Here is an 18,726-nt window from a genome sequence, read left to right as displayed (position 1 = left end):
GGGGTTGTAGGGGCAGGGTGTCGGTGTGTGGGGGGTGAGGGAGGGTGGGGGGTATGGAGACTCCCACCATATGGCACACAGCCCCCACTGCCAGCAGGGGCTGCCTTCAGGGCCTGTGCAGGCACCAGTGCCCTGTGATGCATGGCTCTGGCCAGCATTGCACAGTGGTGGCAAAAAGCATAGCCCTGCTGGCCGCCTCTCTTGCACCAGGCTCCACGCGGCCCATGTGAACCTGTGTTACCCGGAGGAGAGTAGTGCAGTCTGTAACCAGCTGCTTTCCCCACCCCATGCCTGCCAGGGGATGGGAAAGACAGCCAGCTCTGGGCTTTCCCCAGTAGTACAGAGCCCAGCACAAGGCTAGGGAAGGCACACAGATCCCAGGGACAGCGGCAGCAGCAGCCCCACCTGGAAGGGAAGAGAGAAGGACAGGGCCATTTGTGCCACTGCAGAGGGAAGGACTGGGTCCCTCTGCAGCTCAGGGCCCTAGGCATGTGCCCAGTTTGCCTACGCATGAATCTGGGCCTGAAGAGAATCCTTTTAAAATTCAGAATAATTTGTAGGTGTCAAGCACCTTTTAAAGTAAAGGCCCCTCAGAACAAATGGATTGCTTCAACTTTACTTCAAGCCTTCTATCATCTTCTGCTCTTTAAAGCAAATAAAGAAATACCTGACTTCTCCTAGAAAGAGCAAGGCATTATAAATAACAATGTACCAATTGCTTCTATAAAGATAATTAAAACAAGAACAAATAGTTTTATTTTACATGGTGCTCAATTTCTAATTGAGTCCCTCTGCATAATCAGGATTAGCTGCTCAATTACTTGTAGGTAGTAGAAATAAAAGTGGAGAGGAATCAGAGGAGGAAAGGTAGTATTCATCTAATAGTGCATTCAGGGAGGACAATCTACATGCAGTTTACAAAGAAAACCTTCTATATGTGCGTAAAAATAATGATTGCCTGGCAGCATTCGTTGTTTTCCACAATGGTGACAGAGATCTGTTCTATTTCTATTGATGTTACACAACAAGACAGACCTTCTTATTTTATAATGAAATGTAAAAAGCCATAACTTCAAGCCCTATAAATTATGTCTAGAATTTTCACTGAGAATCTGCATCCTAGTTGTTTCCCAAATTAGTACAAAGTAACTGTTTCTTCACTCTATAGCTAATATTTCATAGACAGTTATTTCCCAGATGCTTAATTACTAGTATGTATACAGGAAGTATGTGCACACACACATGAGCATAAAATATTCTTTAAAAGAAAGAATATTATTTATATGAAATACATGGATTTTTATTTTACTCATAATTATAATCACCTAAAAACCAGGCAGGTACTAATGATCCTTTCGTGATTAGACCAATAAATTTAGCAGTTCTGTGCAGACAGTATATGCAAGGTGTCTCAATCACTTAAATCCCATGTGGCTTATGTATGACATAAGCTTTTTGTGGATACTCTGCAATAAGATAAATCTAACCCTCTAGGTTAATATATGTACACATGTTTTGGAGCCTACTGGTAAGTCTGAGGAGTATTACAGGAGCACAGTATTGCAAGTAGTGAAACACTGAGCCCAGGGCCTATGCCAGAACAGATTTAGCATAAGTAAGGGCCTTGTTATATGATAATTTTGGGCAGTTCCTGGAGCTCTTAACTCGCGGACTGTCCACATATCACCTTAAAGTGATTTTAAGTAGGGGTGCTTCGATAAAGATTTTTTGGCTGATACCGATGTCCTATTATTAACGAGCCATATTGGCCGATACTGATCTGACTGCTGATATGCAGCCTGGCAGTTTGGAGAGCAGCGTCCCGCTGGCAAGTATATTGAGGGGAAAAGGGTGAGGGGAGGGAAGGGGCATGGGAGGGGCAGACTGAGGTCCTCGTGGTGAGGGAGGAGGGGAGCTGGGGCAGGGGCAGGCACTGCCCAACTGGAGCTGCAGCACAGGACAGAGTGGCAAGCATCTAGTCTATGGTATATGGTGAGGGAGGAGGTGGCTCCCACTGCAGTGCACACCTCTGGGGGAGGCACAGGGGGGTGCGTGCCCCCTGGATCTGTGTGCAGGGCAACGCAGGCTGCTGCTGCGGGCTGAGGCCAGGGGTGGTGCCATTCTCTTCGCAACAGAGGGCTCAGGGCACCTGCTCAGGGCAGGTGGCAATGGTGCTGGGAGCTGGGGCTATGGGGTGGGCTGTGGCTACCCCCGTATTTGTGGTAGCCCCCCTTGCAGTGCTACCACTGGCCACCTTGAGCTCAGGTGTGGCCACTCCTTACAGATGCACCACTCAGGACGAAGTACTCCATTATCCCAGGAACTCTCACTCCCACCCATACAGCAAGGATAGAAGCCTGTCTTGGCTCACCAGTCCCCTAGTGGCAAGTCACAGCCGTGCAGCTAGGGGACAGTCAGAGAAGGTTTCTAGACTAAGGGTGTGACTGCTCCAAACTCTAAGCTAGCACTAACACCAATCAATGCTTGTGCAGCTCAGAGCACAAGGTGTAACAAGGACCTAAGATGCTGACAGGGGCAATTTGACATGAATAATATTATCAATTGATTGCAGGTTACAGGGTTTGGGATAAGTGATAAACAACTAGCAATTTCAGGTGACTGAGGATGAATAAGGAAGAACAAGAAACTAAGGAAAGGAGTGTATGGCTACTTCGGTATTCTTTTGTGAAGTATGTATCCAATCACTGTGGAAGGTAAATGAAATAACTACTCTATTAACTAATTAAAATAAACAAAAAAATAAGACTGGAAAGGACCTCTAGGACCATCAGCTCCAGCATCTTGTGCTCTCAGTCTATGCTTTAACCAAAGATAAATGAAAATGATGATTATGGAATATGATAAATTAACCAGTAACATAGGAAGGGTACCTAAGAAAGCAGGGGGAAAGATTTGCAATATCTTACAAAAGATTGTAAAAAGGGAACATGTTCTTGAATGAATATGTACAACAATGAAGGGGACGAATGGTGTATCAAGGAGGCTTCTGGCATAGTGCCATCCCAGGGTGATAATGGATTGCTAATCCAAGTTGCATCATTCAATCTCAGTTGTGTGGAATCCAGATGCAGGTTGTCGTGTTATACTTCTGTTAAAGTGTGCTAACAAAAGTGTTGTTACTCTTCCTCATGTGTCTCAACGTATGTGGTAGGACCAAGACTTCTGTACTGTAGCTGTTGTTCTAGAGGAGGCTGAACCCTAATTGTTTCCCAACTATCCAGCTGGTTCAATAAAATATATCCTTGCCTAGGAATATCTCCTAAAACCTAAGAAATCCTTGCCTCTCACATAATTTCTGGACCATCATGGCTAAAACATCACTCTTACACTACCCTCTCATTTGACACAATTGGGTCATTATCCAAACACTCGATCCAGGTTTAGATCAGGCAACAGCTCTCATTAACATAGTATCTGAGAACTTAAGATTTGTCATGAAAAGTCTGTAACAGAAATGAAGAGAATTTTGGCATCAGAAGGACTGCTTTCTTTCTTCCTGTTCCAGTGGAAGAGTTTGAGTTAAGGCTTTGGTGCCTTCCCAGCCTATACCTCTCAACACAACAAACATCTCTCAAAGATCTGTTTTACAACCTTACAATAGGCCAAACTAACTTCACAATTAATGATAATTTTAGCTGTCAGTGGCACAGATGACCCAGCTTTCACTATGGCCTGTTAAGAAATGATGCCTGCCTCCATACTGTCATCCCAGGTAAAGTCTTTGGCCACAAGCCCTTCTAAATCCCTGCAGCCATGAAAACAAAGTCATTCAGACACCACTGGAATTTAGTGGAATCAGTTCATCTGCAAACTTTTGAATTACCCTATTAACTCTTCATTACTTCCCTGCCTCTAGGCAATATCTCTAAAGATGGAATAGTTATGCTGAGCTACAATCACCACTGGAGAGTGATAGAATAAGTTATCACTAGTCCAAGGAATATGCAGTTTAGAACCTGGGTAATTAAAAGCCAAATGATCAGAACAAGATAGAGGGACACAATTACACATGGCCTCACATTAGGCCATAGTTAATGTTTAATTCTCAACCTCCAAATATACAATCATTTCACTGTATATTCATTTTTTTTGCTTACCGAAGTGCTCCATGGCATGCTAGTCCCAGTGGGATACCTGAAGAAAAATTTGGAGTACTGACACGCTTGCTTTATATAGAAGACAATGGCTTTTCAACAGAAGGTGGAGAGCAACAGAGAATTCAGCCCCTGTTCTGGGGTATCAGATCACAATCTGTTACTAGTAGCATTATCAGTAGGTACAGAAAAAATATATTACCACATTTTTTGCCCTTGGCGTTTCCCCCCCTTGCTCCAGCTGCTTATGCTTTGGTTTTTCTGACTGATTTGAAAGAACACACGCTTCAACATCCCACCAGTTTCTATTAAAATCTTGTCTTTTCTGAAGATGAGAAAAGTACCATATCAACTGTCACTATTAGATGTGATGATTCAAAAATCATTAGTTTTCTATTCAATGCAAGAACAGTTAATTAAAAAATACTAAAGTTACTTTTGGCAGCTACAAAAAATATGCACTATAAAGGTATTCACTCTGAGGTAGATGCAAATTCTTATCTATAATTCAGCTTCTGCATGAGTAAAACATAGGCACTTTCCCCCAGGAGGGTGATTCAAATGAACAAGATGATGTTTACAACATTAACCTTACCATACAGGAGGGTGCCAGTAGCATCTGCACCGCCGCCCCCTTGGCTCTGGCTCTCAGCAACCCTGCCCAGACACTAAAATGGTATCACAGAATCATAGAAAATTAGGGTTTGAAAAATTGAACTACAATCAACTCTCCTGGACTTCTTTCCCCCTCAGACTGGCCTTCCAGGGGATCCTGCCCATCAGTTCTCTGAGCAAGTCCAAGTCTACTTTTCTGAAGTCCAAAGTCCTTACTCTGCTGCTCTCCATCCTTCCTTCCTTCTCTCAGGATCCTGAACTCAATCATCTCATGGTTGCTGCTGCCCAAGTTGCCATCCACTATTACATTCCCCACCAGTTTCTCCCTGTTTGGAAGCAGCTGGTCAAATTTGTGAGCAGCAGGTCAAGTTCAGCAATAGCTAGTTATGCTTTTTGTTCACAGGAACCCTATGCAGTGAAGAGAAAGAATTAGGCTCTGCCAAAGGGCAATCCAGAGTGACTGTGTGCTGAGCAATGAGTACCTAAAGCAGTGATTGTCAACCATGGTGCTAGGGCACTGTGGGGGTGTTGTGAGAGCCCATTAAGGGTGCCACACCACCTTGCTCCTATGTGAGGTGGTAAACCCTCTGGCTCCTGCATCCAGGGGCCTAAGCCTACCCCACCTACTTTGGAGGCACCTGCATTTTCTTCTTTGATGAATTTCATGGCACTTGAGAATCAATGAGCTTGAATATAATTTCAGAAAAGATATAGAGGGTGCTTTGAAGCTAAGAAAGTTGAGAACCACTGATATAGCTGGTACCACATAAATGCTGCAGGCGCTTCTGCTGCCTTCGACCCCTTCCTTTGCCCCCATGCAACCCCCATACTAGCTACTCCCACACACCCAGCATCCTGCTCTGCTGCAGGTAGGTGGATGCACAGATATCCGCACTTTGCAGCCTGGCTCATTCTCTCCACGCCTCCAACACTCCCAAGGGCAGTGGGAGGGCCCACAGGGGTTGTTGCTAACATACGTCTCAGTGGTGGTGGCTGCCCTTGCCCCCTCAGGTACAGATGGCGGGAGCGGGGGAAGAGGCAGTGGAAAGAACAGGGCATGGCAGCCCCTGCAACTCTTATGTGGTACCAGTTAGATCAGTGGTTCTCAAATTTCTTAGCCTCAAAGCACCCCTCTATATCTTTTCTGAATTTAGATTCAAGCTCATTTGATTCTCAAGTGCTGTGAAATTCATCAAAGTCATGGAGGGTGCCTTGAGGCTAAGAAAGCTGAGAACCACCAGTCAATAGGAAACACAGGGTACTTTGGAACTTCAGGCCTTCAGAGATGTCTCTAGCCTCAGAGGTCCCAGACTGCCCTACAAAGAAGTATTCCTGAAGTATACAGATTGCATTGACTTTAAGATGTCATGCAGTGCCCATGGCCACTTTCACTTAAAACCAGAGACAAAGGAAAAATGCAAAATGACCAAGCAGTAAGAGCACTCAGAAGAAGTAAAGAACCTAGATTTTAGGCCTTCACCATGGCTGGATGTCAAACCTTCATCTCTAATCTCCCAGGACAATGCTCTTGCCACACAACTGTTGACTCCAGTTCCTTCTCTCTATGTTACTTATGCACTTTACATTAAAACAAAATGAGAAATAATCCAGGCACAGGGACCAACACCCATAGCTTGCCCCCAGTCCAAAGGAATGCCCTCACCACTGGGTGACAGGGTCAGGATCCCTCTCTCTTGCTTTCCTAATGGCCCCCTAAACTGCACATGCCTGGCTGATCATTGAGACAAATGGATAGTGCTCCCAGATTTTGTGGTTTAACCACTAAATTATCTGCAACCGTTATCTCTTTCCTGAATTTGCAGGTACAGCGTCTATGAGTGCTGTGCTCTGAACTGAGCTCAGTGCTGTTGGTGCTTCTCCAGGGACTTAAGCAGTTTAGGCTCTTCCCTAAACTCTTCTTAAGTTGGTATGGAAGACAGCAGCAAGAACTGGGCATTTAAGTGCTCAAACTAGATCATTTCTGAGAACACTCAGAAGCTTAAGGCGCCTAGAGATATTTCAGCCTAAAACAGAGGTACTTAGTGAATTTAGGTGTCTAAGTGATGTAGGGGCCACTCAAGTGGGGTTGATCTGAAGCTTTGTTTTGTGACTTAGGGACATAGATTCAGCAAAAGTCTCACTTATTCACCTGAGTGGTTTGGATCTTGCCCTTAACAATTAATCCTAAAAAAACTCTTGGGTGGGTAAAGAAAATCCCCTGTTAGTATTGGCATCAAAAGTCTTGTTATACTGCAGACAATGGGAGCTTTCCCTGGATTTTAAAAGAAGCAGAATCAGGCCTAATGTAAATCAGACTAACATTTGAGTTCCTGCCAGTTCATACCTTTCCCAAATCAGATATCTAAAGAGAGCTGGCATTCAATTCCAGATTTTCAGAAGGCTTCTCCCACAGCAGGGGAAGCTATCAGCTGTCCAGTGTGCTATGACTTACATCTAGAATTAACAGCAGGCACAAAACGTAGACACAAACTGCACCCTGATTCCTGGGGAGAGGACACTAAACTCCTACCCCCCAAATCAGCAGGTTGAGTTACTGACAGCAATTTTATTGTGTTTTCTTTTAAACCAAAACCCATTGATATAGGCATCAGTTTATTGCCTACCCCATCATACTGTTTCCAAACTCCAGGCCACTAATGGTGACTTGGTTAAGTTAGCGGTATTTGGATAAGAACTGTTTCTATAGGGAGCATGAAGTACGCCTGGTTTGAAAAGCTGGGGTCAGCTTGAAGGGAGCTGTGATGATTTATAGCATTAGAGGGCCTGTCCCAGTGTTTTTTATGTAACAGGATGACAGGATTCTTTTGCTCATCTGCACCATAAGCGCTGCCATTGGAAACTAACAGAGAGACACTAATTGATTCACTCTTGTAACGTGTTCAGGCACCGAGCCTGACGGAGGTAGTATGGATATGTCTGCATGGCACACGGGGTGCAATCCTGAGGCATGCCATGCTAGCTCTGCACACTGTAGCTTCCATAGCACTGCAGTGTCATTTCTCAGCAGCAACAGCTTCTTACTTTTCTCGCAGCAAGAGCTCATTGGCCCCACACAGCACTGCACTAAAACATGGACACTATTTCCAAATTGGCATGCCACTGTCTTGTATCTTATAATTATTCCCTCTCTGTTTTTGTGTCTGTCTATACAGCTTCTTCAAAACTCTTGAGAGCAACCCCCACCCAACCGCTCCTGCTTCACACATCAAACCCAGAAATTAGGCAGTGAAGTTGCCCAGGGGGCACCCTCTGCTGCTACTCTTGAGCCTACAGGAAACAACTTGAAAACTTGTGGGAACCCCCAAGGTGGCTTCAGTGTTTTGGTACATGCAAACTGGGAGCTGGTAGATAGGACTAGGCTTCCTGGTGGTGCTCTCAGAGTGTCTTGGAAGTAGAGAAGGAGTACTCTGAATGTGTTCCTAGGGAGAAAGAAGAAAGCCTGCTTGTGTCTTTATCCTGCAATTTCAGATAGCAGCAGCAGAGGGGAGGTAGGGACTCAGGAGAATTCTTCCCTGTAAATTGTGTTGAATCCAAGCATTTGGTGTTACAGATGAAAAAATGGGCAGAAAGATTGTAGATTTAATTTGAATAAAGTCCTATCATTGGGAACTGCATTTTAAAAAGCAATTTAGCCTCAATACATCTGCATTTAATCTCTGTAGCAGATTGTCCTTAAGAGCTTCCTTGTGCTGTAATTTTAGCTCACATTGTTAGGAAACAAGAAGTTAAATAGTTCAATCACTGTAGTTTTTCCCTGACCTTTCATGGAACTGTTTCAAATTGAACTGTGGACTGTACCAGCTTGCCAAGTGCTAAATTTGAGAACATCCTAGTAAAAAATGTAGGTTTCGTTTATAAAACCTAATAAAGGAATTGAAGATTTAATTGTACCTTGCAGAAAAGACCCCAATATTAAAGAGTTTCTCTTTTTTTCCCCCCTAGATGAAGAAAAAACTCTGGGTCTAGAAAATACTGATACCATGAAGACAGGGCTCCAGAATTTTGCCACGTGGTGGTGTGTTTATAGATGAAATCTTTATGCATGGTGAGACTGAGAAGGCTCTCATCAGCTGAGTGTCATCCTTAAAATGGCCAATTATAATTTCAATATCTAGCAATCTAAAATGGGAAATGCCACTTTTTTCTCTTTATATCTTTTTGATCTTTATTCTTTATCAACAGACTTGACTCCAAAAGGAACATATCTTGGGTTACAATGGAGAAAACAACTGATAACGTAGGATTCAATAAAACATTTTATAAAAGTGGCTTCCTTTTAAACACTGTATTATAGAATTATAGAAAATCAGTTTGAAAGGGTTGTTAAAACATCATCTGGGCCACGTATCTGTGTAGGTACTTGGCAGTTCCAGCCCATGGTGAATTCCCTGCTGCCCCAGACAGACGGCTACTGTGACTGCAGCACAGGCACACGTTCTCTTCCAGGTCAGTCTGTTCAAAACCCAGCTAATGGCATTTGCAAAGGCCGGTTGTCAAGGGCAGTCTAGTAAACACTAAAAAAGTAAAGCAGCATGAGTGTGTGAGGAGAAGAGATCCAACCACAATGGAAACTGCAGATCCTTCGCATTTCAGTTGATTGGGCAAAGTTGGGCACAAAGTTCACAAAATATTTTTGAAAGTTTGACTGCTGGTCATGAGATAATATATACAGATAGCTACGAATGTACTGTATAGGTCTTATAAATTGTGGCATGATAGTAAAACTAACTGCATGAGAGGGACACTTCCTCAATAGCCTGTCGAGATTGTTGTATCTTTTAGCTTCACCAAGGATGCATGGCTTTTGTCTTTTGAAACAGAATATAAAAATTATATATATTTTTCATTTAGTGAACATACCTGCAAACAGCGCACACAAAACAATCTGGGTGGTAGGTTTTTCCCAGGGCTGAAACCACTTCGCCCTCAATGAATTCATCACAGCTGAAGCACCGTGTGCCATAGAGTCTTTGATAGTCCAAAGTACAGATATAGTCTCCCTGTCTCACAAAAAATCCTCCTTGAGCCAGGTCACATCCACAAGCTACATGGAGACAAAAGACAGAGAGATTCAGAAGCCTGAAAACAAGCTGCACATGAAAGAAAATCAACCTTCATACATGATCAGAGTATATATGTATGCTACAGAAGCATCACATTTTGAGGGTTTCTATTCATAGAATACCTACAAGATTGCTATTCCTATTGGTCATCATCATATATACTGTGCATGTCAACAGGCTTATTTTATTCTATATAAAACATTAACCACACTCTGAAAGGCCTGACTGTTGAAAGCTGTGCTCCCAGGACACATACTGTGTTGGTAGGCCACTCACCTACATTTACTACAATAAACAAATGCATAAGGGATGCAAAGCCTCACAATCCAAAGTATTGCATAACCAGTAATCTATGACAGGCTGTTACCAAGGCTCTTTTGCAAGTCCACCCCCAAGGTCCCACTAAGTACTGGAAGGATAAAAACCCATCAGTACTGGAAGGATAAAACCAGGTCATGTTACCAGAAAAAAGGGAAAGGACAGAGCCAAGAGCCTGTGTGAGATTTTAGCAACAAAAGATTATCCACATCCAAATGGATCTGCACATTCTGTTAATGCTCAGACTGGATCTTTATAATATTAAGACTGTTATATTTATTCAAAGTTACAACAACATACCTGTCAACTGCTCTGACTTCATTTCTGAAACTGAGGTAGTATTTGCAGTAACAGTGTTCTGGCTCAAGTTCCCTCATTAAGGAATAACAAGACATTTCTGAGTCTCCAGAGGGTCATCCTAGTCTTATTATGGGGGCACTTAACATGCCCAGAGGTGGCAATAGAATTGCTCCTACGCGTCAGTTATGTAACTCAGAGTTGGGTGCAACCTGTATTTCCATTGCCCACTGGGTAGAAAATAATTCTGTCCCTACTTTCCGTGAATCATCAGGGAGAGGAGATGGACTCTTTGCAGTGCTCTGCTGATCACCTTCCTGCAGTTTTGTTTTTTGACTGAGTACCTCCTCTAGCTCCCAATTATTTTTGGCTGCACAAATGGCTATGGAGAAAATCCACAAGAGTCAGTGCTGTTTCAGACAGGAATAATGCCCCACCACATTCTCTCATGGAAATCAGCAATCTCATTACTCAAAGCCCCTGCTCTCAGGGTCTCTGAAGGAGGAGATACCACAGGATCTCAATGAGGAAACATGGAGAAGCCATTGACGTACTGTTTCTTTCTCCTATGTACCCCAGGACACACTTGATCTCATCCTCTGGCACTTGTAGAAGTGAAGAAAAGTGTACCTGAACTATATATCATTTGTCACTATTCTGTTTTGTTGTGCTATTTAAACTGAGCAATAAGCAAAAACAAATCAATACGTATCTGCTGCTAATGTGGACGAACAGAAGATAGCTTCTAACTATCAGAGGAGAAGTGTTCTAGAAGAGCAGGCAAGAAACCTACCTAATGTTAAAATAAAGTTATTCTGTTTTATTAAGGTAAGGACATTGTCATATTTTTCCATAAATGCAATATTTATTAAACATGAAAATAATAAGAGAACCCAGAACTAATTTATAAAAGTATACATTTTTATACAACTACTCTCTGAGTGTCTGAAATCCCAATCCCTTCAGTCACATAACCACTGTTTAAAGAAATTTTCTTTTTCCATTGGCCATGTTAATGTATATGTAATATTACAGAAGAAGTGGATTGTCTGCTGAGATATATATGCTTAGTAGGCCTGTGCAAAGTGGCTAGTATTCACTTCAGATTTGGCCGATTTGGGGGACAGTGAATTGATTTGGTGATTTGAATCACTGTCCTAAATGTATTCGGCTGAATCTGATTCAGAGATTCAGCCACTGCCGAATTGGCCGAATCTCTGAATCAAACAGGCCCCATCCCCTACCCACTCTCCCAGCTTCATCAATGGCTGCCCTGCCTGGCCCCAGCATCCTGGCTCTTTAAAAAAGAAAAAAAAAGCCCTGCACTCACCAGATCCTGCCAGGTGGTTGGGGCGATCCCTGCTACCCCCTACTGCATGGTGGCTCCAACATGAGCCCCCAGAAGCCCCGATGGCCGCTACAGCAGCCAGTGAGTACGGGGCTTTTAAAAAAAAATTTTTTAAAGAACCGGGAGCTGGGGCCAGATGGGGTAGCCATTGATGGGATTGGGAGAGTGGCAGGGGATGGGGGCTTGTGGCAGAGCCCTCCCATGCAGCGTGGGGCAGTGAGGGGTAGTGGGGATCCACCTGGCATGGCCGGAAAGTGTGGGGCCATTTTTGTTGTTGTTGTTAAGAGCCTTGACGCTGGGGCCAGGTGGGGCAGCCAGACAGGGCTGGGAAAGTGGGCAGGGGCCGGGAGAGTACTCAGGACGGTTGTGGGGAACCTGGCAGGGGTCCTCCCATGGTCCCCTCCCCACTTCTTAGCCTTCCCCCACCCCCTACTTACTACCATAGAGCCTGGGTCCAGCTTCCTGCAGCAGTGAGCAGGGACTGCCTGAATCTCCAAAGCTCTCTGAATCTTTTCCAAATTAATTCAGAGACCTTTGATTCAGTTCAGACCTTTTTACTGGTCTCCCAATTCGATTCAGATTCGGAGATTCGGCCGCCGAATGGTCTACATGTTTGTCACTCAACTGCGATTAGATCAGCTCTTTAGCTCGTTAAGACAATCATGTCTCCTCTTGTACATCAGTGACTGGTGATTCAATTTAGAGCGTGAAAAAGATATTTATGAAAGAGAACCAAAATATGATTTAATATGTCTGTTAGAATACTGGTTGCTTTCATGCCATCACTTCTATGATAACAACTTTCAAAGACTTGAGCGAAATTGAGTTTTAAATGTGTCACATAGAGGTAAACTATTTTTTTCTCCATGATAAATTGTAATGAATATGGATATTTTCCATGAAATGTTAGGTTTATTGAAAAACAAGTTGTCAAAAACGTTTTGAGGAAAACTTTCAAGTATCTGAACATCATGCAATTGTTTTATAGCTGTGAATTTGACAGGACTGTCATTAAGGTCCATCAACAAGTATTGATTTTCAGTGTCTTAGCATCTCAATTGTTTAATCTGATTTGTTCTAAATCTTGATATCACTTTAGCTTTCCTGAACTTGGTTCTTGCACGTGGTTACCAGCAATTCCAGGGTACATGCCAGACTTCAGTACAGAACACAACACTCCTACAGAAGAGGTCCGATTGATCTAGAAAGCCGAACAGAATGGGCACGCACATGCTTCCATCAATACTTTACTGTATTTTCTTGCATACAACATTCACCTCCTCCCCACCCACCAAGACTGCAGTGCATGCATTAAGAGAGGAAGCTGATTTTCTGACCGAGACAGAAACACCCTTCTTTGATTCCTGCTCCAAAATACAGCAACAGCAACATTACTATTTATGCTGAAGTATGCAGCTACTATTGAGCCTGCACTTTAAGGCTACATGTTATGGGTTCATACACAGTTAGCATATACCACTATTTTTAAACTTTTGCATAAAGACACTTGTATTATTCTAGGCACAAATTTGTTCTCGACTGCAGGCAAGCAGCTGGTATGCCTGCTCTCTTTTTCACATGTATTCATTATAATAAAGTGGTCTGCTGGAATGGAGGTGGTGCAGGATGGAGTATTGGCTGCTAGCATTTTAATAAAGATTTCAAGTCACATGGACTTCCTGACTCTTTACAAACTGCATAATCACATAAGGCCTGCCACCACATAAAAGTGAAACTACTTAGTTTAACAGTACTTGAATAAAAACTAAATAAAACCACATTACTGGCCACGTTACAGCTTTATATTAATCATTCCTTCATACTGCAAAGATGGAGATGGACACACAATGCACCCATTATTTTCCTTGCTCCCCTAGATCCTGCTACAATGGCATGTCTACATGAGATGGTGACTGTGCAATAGCCTGATACTACCGCACAGTAGTGTTGTGTGGCAAAAACCCTGATGTGACGTTACTGTGCAGTAGTATTAGGCTACTGCACAGTAGCATTACAAGAAATCAACAAGGGTGATGTTGTGGTGGGGGTCTGCTATAGAGCACCAGACCAGAAGAAAGTGGTAGATGAGGCTTTCTTCAAACAGCTAGCAGAAATTTCTTGATAACAGGCCCTGGTTCTCATGGAGGACTTCAATCACCTTGACATTGGTTGGGAGGGCAATACAGCGGTGCACAGACAATTCAGGAAGTTTTTAGAGAGTACTAGGGACTACTTTCTGGTGCAAGTGCTGGAGCTGCCAACAAGGGCCCAAGCTTTTCTTGACCTGCTGCTCATAAAGAGGGAAGAATTGATGGGGAATGTAGTAGTGGATGGCAACTTGGGCAGCAGTGACCACGAGATGATAGAGTTCAGGATCTTGAGGAAAGGAAGGATGGAGAGCAGCAGAGTAAGGACCATGGACTTCAGGAAAGCAGACTTCGACTTGCTCAGGAAACTCATGGGCAGGATCCCCTGGGAAGCCAGACTGAGGGGGAGAGGAGTTCAGTAGAGCTGGCTGTACTTTAAAGAAGCCTTAGTGAGAGTGCAGGAACAAACCATCCCTATGCGCAGGAAGACTAGCAAGTATGGCAGAAGAGCAGCTTTGCTTAGCAGGGAACTCTTGTACCTTGATTTTAGCAAGGCTTTTAATGTGGTCTCCCATAACATTCTCGCAGGCAAGCTATGAATGAACTGTAAAGTGAATAGAAAACTGGCTGAAGCATCAGGCTCAGAGAGCAGTAATCAATGGCTCGATGTCTAGTTGGCAGCCGGTATCGAGTGAAGTGCACTAGGGATCAGTTCTGGGGCTGGTTTTGTTTAATGTCTTCATCAATGACCTGGAAGATGGCATCCTCAGCAAGTCTGCAGATGACATCAAGCTGGGGGGAGTACTAGATATGCTAGAGGGTACGGCTAGGATTCAGAGTGACCTAGATAAAGTGGAGGATTGTGCCAAAAGGAATCTCATGAGGTTCAACAAGGACAAGTGCAAAGTCCTGCAGATAGGGTGGAACAATCCCATGCACCAGTGCAGGCTGGGGGCTGACTGGCTGGGCAGCAGCTCAGCGGAAAAGGCTCTGGGCGTTACAGTAGACAATACGCTGCATATGAGCCAGTGGTGTGCCCTTGTTGCCAAGAAGGCTAATGGCACCCTGGGCTGTATTGGTAGGTGCTGCCAGCACATGACTTCTGAGGAGAGGCTGAGGAAACAGGGCTTATTTAGTTTAGAGAAGAGGAGACTGAGAGGGGACTTAATAGCACCCTTCAACTACCTGAAGTGGGGGTTGAAAGAGGATGGAGCTAGACTGTTCTCAGTGGTGTTAGGTGACAGAACAAGGAGCAACAGTCTTAAGTAACAGCAAGAGAAGTTAAGGTTATATACTAGGAAGACTTTTCTCACTAGGAGGGTAATAAAACACTGAAACAGGTTACCCAGAGAGGTGGTGGAAGCTCCATCTTTGGGGGTTTTCAAAACCCAGCTAGACAAAGCTTTGGCTGGGATGATCTAGTTGGGGATGGTCCTGCTTTGAGCAGGGGGTTGGGCTAGATGACCTCCTGAGGTCCCTTCCAACTCTAACTTTCTATGATTCTATGAAAAGGTGTTTGCCAGTGCTACCGTGTGGTAACTTGGGTTACTATGCATTTATTTAGTACATGCTTATACAAGTACTAAATAAATGTGCAGTAACGTCTCGTATAGACACGGCCAGTGAGGATGAATGCACTTTCTGTCTGCATACCTGAAAGCCACCAGCATTCCACATTTGCTCCCTCTGCAAATAGATACCTCAAGCCTCACAGATGTTGTACAAGGTGCAGGAAGCCACAGCAGTGTTGATGGTATTGGTCATACAGGCATCCAAACAACTTTGCAGGTGACCAGCATGCACCTCATTGTTCTGCAACCGCCAAATATCCAATCAACTTTCTATTGCTTAACCCTCTGACATCAAGGTATGTTTTCAGGAGCCATAGCAGAAACTTATGGGCAAGGTCTCCTGAAGTAACAGAGGGGACAGAGACCCTGTCCATAATGTAATTACAATGGAATAAGGCCCCTTCTTGTTTCAACCAGTTACAAGATTTTCAGTACCGTGGATTCTCACAAATCCACTCCTGCTATTTCCCACATTTCTGTTCATTAATCTGTCGCTGTGGTCAACTGAGGCTTGTAGAAGAATGAGCAGTATTCTTTTCAGCTGAAATTCTTGCTTCTTCTGATGGACAAACTAGAAGCAAATGTTTGCCATCATCTGGGGCAGCCAGATTTCTGTTGTGTTGCTTATACCTCCCTCCCCAGGTAAGTAAAAGTCACCTAGCAAACCTGGACAACTACAAGCCTGATTTGAGCTGCCAGCACTAAACTCATTTATAATTGGTCTGTAGCAGTCTGAGTTAGCCAGCTTCTGGAGGTCACAAAAACCTGGTTTTGTGCTAGTATAGCCTTTCTCAAATTAATGTTTTGGTGCTAGAGCTCTTTGCACTGCTTCATGAAAAACTCTTTAGTCATGCAGAAATTCTAGGACAACTCTGCAGCCCAAGTTTGCATGACTATATATATAATCTCACCAGACACTGCTAATTAACTTGCACAAGAAGCAGCTGGCTACAAATGAGGCATCAAGTGACCCTTGCAGCACTCACTTTGCCTGTCAATTGTGTGATGAATGATTTCATCTCTGAGTCTTGTCAGATTCTGTTTTAGCTTCTGCTCCTGAAATGACACTCAAAGTCTCAACAAATGTCTACTTTGATGCATAAGCAATTCACCTGGAAGCAGGCATGGCTCATTCATTCACAGCCACGTTGCAAGGAGCAGAAGTGAGTAGTGCTCAGGGTCAGAGATGCCTCAACTGGTTATACTGGTGGGCAAAACAACCCAAAACCCAAATCCAAAGCAAACAAACAAAAAACCCACTTCCAAATAGCGATTCAAGGACAGACGAACTGTCTCGCACTGTACTAGTAATCATTTCATCAAGTGTCTGAAGTACCAAGAGGATGGATTCAGCACCACTAAGGACACAGGTATTATGTACAGTACAAGGATATGGACTCTACATTTGGTGGGCCAAAATAACACAAGTGCTTCTGTAAAAGAGCAAATACAGGTACCATCTCCAATGAAGACATCCTCAGAAGTGGAGAACAATATTGTGAAATTCACCAATACCGTAAAACTCAGGTGTCCTAATTTAAAAAGATAGACTTCAGGGTTCCCTGTGCACAGCTCTATGGGATTCAACACATTTTAATATTGAGGATTTCCCTTAGCATAAGGTGGCTCATGGATAGGACAATGGCCCTAAAAAATGGATTTTTCTGCAGCATGCTGGCAGAGGGAGATGTAGTCATAGTACTGTAGCACTGTAAACCTCTGGCTCACTGAGGTTTCTGCAACAGCCCAAAGAAAACTGGAAAACTTAGGGTATATACAGACATTACACTTAGATCAATCTAACTAGAGTTAGATTGACTGAGGTTTCATAGTTTCTAGGGTCGGAAGGGACCTGAGCAGATCATCTAGTCCGACCCCCTGCCATGGCAGGAAGAGCACTGGGGTCAAATGACCCCAGTAAGGTGGTCATCCAACCTCCTCTTAAAAACCCCCAGGGTGGGAGCCTGCACCACCTCACTTGGAAGCTGGTTCCAGACTCTAGCCGCCCTGACCGTGAAGTAGCGCCTCCTGATGTCCAACTTAAACCTTCCCTCCGCCAGCTTGTGACCATTGTTCCTGGTCACTCCTTGCGGCGCTCGGGGGAACAGGGACTCCCCCAGCGCCTGCTGATCCCCCCTAACCAGTTTATAACAGGCCACAAGATCCCCCCTCAGCCTTCTCTTTTGAAGGCTGAACAGGTTCAGGTCCCGCAACCTTTCCTCATAGGACCTACCCTGCTGTCCCTTGATCATACGAGTGGCCCTCCTCTGGACCCTCTCCATGCTGTCCACATCCCTCTTAAAGTGCGGCGCCCAGAACTGGACGCAGTACTCCAGCTGCGGCCTGACCAGTGCCGCATAGAGGGGGAGGATCACCTCCTTGGACCTGCTCGAGATGCATCTGTGGATGCACGACAAGGTGCAGTTGGCCTTCCTAGCCGCCTCCCCACATTGCCGACTCATGTTCATCTTGGAGTCAATAATGACTCCCAGATCCTTTTCCACCTCCGTGCTGACAAGAGGGGAGTTCCCCAGCCTGTATGTATGGTGCCGATTGTTCCTCCCCAGGTGCATCACCTTACACTTGTCTGTGTTAAACCCCATCCTGTTCTCCTCCGCCCATCCTTGTAACCTATCTAGGTCCAACTGTAGCCTGTTGCTCCCCTCTATTGTGCCCACATCCCCCCACATCTTAGTGTCATCAGCAAACTTGAACAGGGTGCTTTGCACCCCCTCGTCCAAATCACTGATGAAGATATTGAACAGTGCAGGCCCAAGGACCGAGCCCTGTGGGACCCCACTTCCCACGTCCTTCCAGGTCGAGAAGGACCCATCCACTACCACCCTCTGGGTGCGACTCTCTAACCAGTTGGCGACCCATTGGACTGTATGGGTGTCTACGCCACATTCCCCAGCTTCCTAATGAGAATGGGGTGAGAGGCAGTATCAAAAGCCTTCCTGAAGTCTAGGAAAACTACATCCACTGCCTATATCCACAGGTGCTGAACTGTACACAAGTTTGGGAAGTTAGATCAGGTAAAAACAGCTGCTCAATCCAACTTAGTTCACCCTTGTGCAGATCTTACATTTAGGGTTAGGTAGATCTAGGTGCCAAAGTGTACAGGCATTTGGGAAGTTTAGATCAGGAAAAAAATGGCTTCCCCAATGTCACTTGAGTTCACTAGGTAGATCGGGCTAACCTGTGCAAGATCTAAACCACCTGTGTGTACCAGCACAACCCCGGATGGACAGCCTCCCCACCCTTCACCCCCTAAGACTTGCCAGCTTGCCT

The 18,726-nt window shown here is 44.4% G+C and overlaps 1 protein-coding gene across 9 annotated transcripts in view; it reads right to left on the bottom strand.

The window, feature by feature from the left end:
• Positions 1-18,726, bottom strand: part of ABLIM2 (actin binding LIM protein family member 2) — a 318,470-nt gene that overhangs the window by 221,373 nt on the left and 78,371 nt on the right. For all 9 annotated transcript variants that reach the window (XM_019526465.1, XM_019526461.1, XM_019526462.1 and 6 more), the window contains exon 3: positions 9,612-9,795. In XM_019526465.1, coding sequence (XP_019382010.1) covers positions 9,612-9,795 — 184 coding nt within the window. The remainder of the gene's footprint in view (positions 1-9,611; positions 9,796-18,726) is intronic.

This window comes from Gavialis gangeticus, unplaced genomic scaffold (genome assembly GCF_001723915.1).
Source record: "Gavialis gangeticus isolate Ggan-Ray unplaced genomic scaffold, GavGan_comp1, whole genome shotgun sequence".
Taxonomy (NCBI): domain Eukaryota; kingdom Metazoa; phylum Chordata; order Crocodylia; family Gavialidae; genus Gavialis; species Gavialis gangeticus.
The sequence above is the reverse complement of the archived record's forward strand: the minus strand, read 5'-3'. Positions and strand labels throughout refer to the sequence as shown.